Source organism: Chaetura pelagica, unplaced genomic scaffold (genome assembly GCF_000747805.2).
Source record: "Chaetura pelagica isolate M959 unplaced genomic scaffold, ChaPel_1.0 scaffold31, whole genome shotgun sequence".
Lineage (NCBI taxonomy): Eukaryota > Metazoa > Chordata > Aves > Apodiformes > Apodidae > Chaetura > Chaetura pelagica.
In genome coordinates, this window is record NW_009952481.1 from 1,712,420 (window position 1) to 1,713,331 (window position 912).

General features: G+C 52.3%; 1 protein-coding gene across 1 annotated transcript in view; it reads right to left on the minus strand.

Annotated features, from left to right (window-relative positions):
- The window catches only part of WDR70 (WD repeat domain 70), a 133,413-nt gene that overhangs the window by 130,713 nt on the left and 1,788 nt on the right, over positions 1–912 (minus strand). Inside the window, exon 2 of the mRNA XM_010008752.1 lies at positions 757–874. Within this exon, the coding sequence (XP_010007054.1) occupies positions 757–874 (118 nt within the window). The remainder of the gene's footprint in view (positions 1–756; positions 875–912) is intronic.

Below are 912 nucleotides of genomic sequence, written 5' to 3' on the forward strand. Positions count from 1 at the left end.
TTTCCCACAGAGTCACAGGCTGCTTCAGGAGCAGTCACCTGCCCTGGCGCAGGGTCCTCCATGGCTGAAGATCCAAATCTACAGGCTGCAAGTCCACATTCACCATCCTGGTGCCTTCAGGAATGCAGGGGGGAGCAGCCTGTCACCTCACCATAGTCTGCAGGGGAACTTCTTCCCTCTTCTTTCTGATCAAGCTTGGGATTTCCACCCTGGCACTGCTTCACCTCTCCAGCTCAGCTTTTCTCCTCGCTCTCTGCTCAGGTCTTATACCAGTTCTTTTGCATGCTAATTGCAGAGGCACATCTTCTGTCCCTCTAAAGGCTCAGCTTTGGCTGGAGCTTTTAGCAGCTTCTAGAGGAGCCACCCCTGGGCCCCTTCCTGGCTACCAAAAAGCCCACAAAACCAAACCAGCACAACGAGGGAGGGCAGCTCAGTCTGAACCAGCAGCAAACAGGAAACTGCTCCCAACACAGAATCAGCCAGCACAGAAAAAGTGACCCAAATCAAGTTTTGGAATCCCTTGTATATGTGAATGTGCACATGGACACTGCTCTTACACACTCAGACAACACACAGAGATGAACAACTTCAATGTTTACTGTGCCCCAGACTGTTTAGGACTGGCTTCCATGAACAGAACTGCATTTGTTTTTTATTCTCTACACAGCCAGCCTGAGACGCTTTAGACACAACCCCAAGATGGAAAAACAAAACTCGTTTTGAAGGGCAGTGCCTGACTGCACCCGCATCCCTTACCCAAGACCTTCCTGCTCCTCTCCACTGCCGTTCTTCTCGTTTGCTCAAACATGGCTTCGAGGTCGAAAGTACGAGCTTTCTTCCCTGAAAACGACGAGAAACGACACTGGGACACGGGCTGTCGGTGGCACAGGCCCCCCCCCCCGGCAGCCCCAG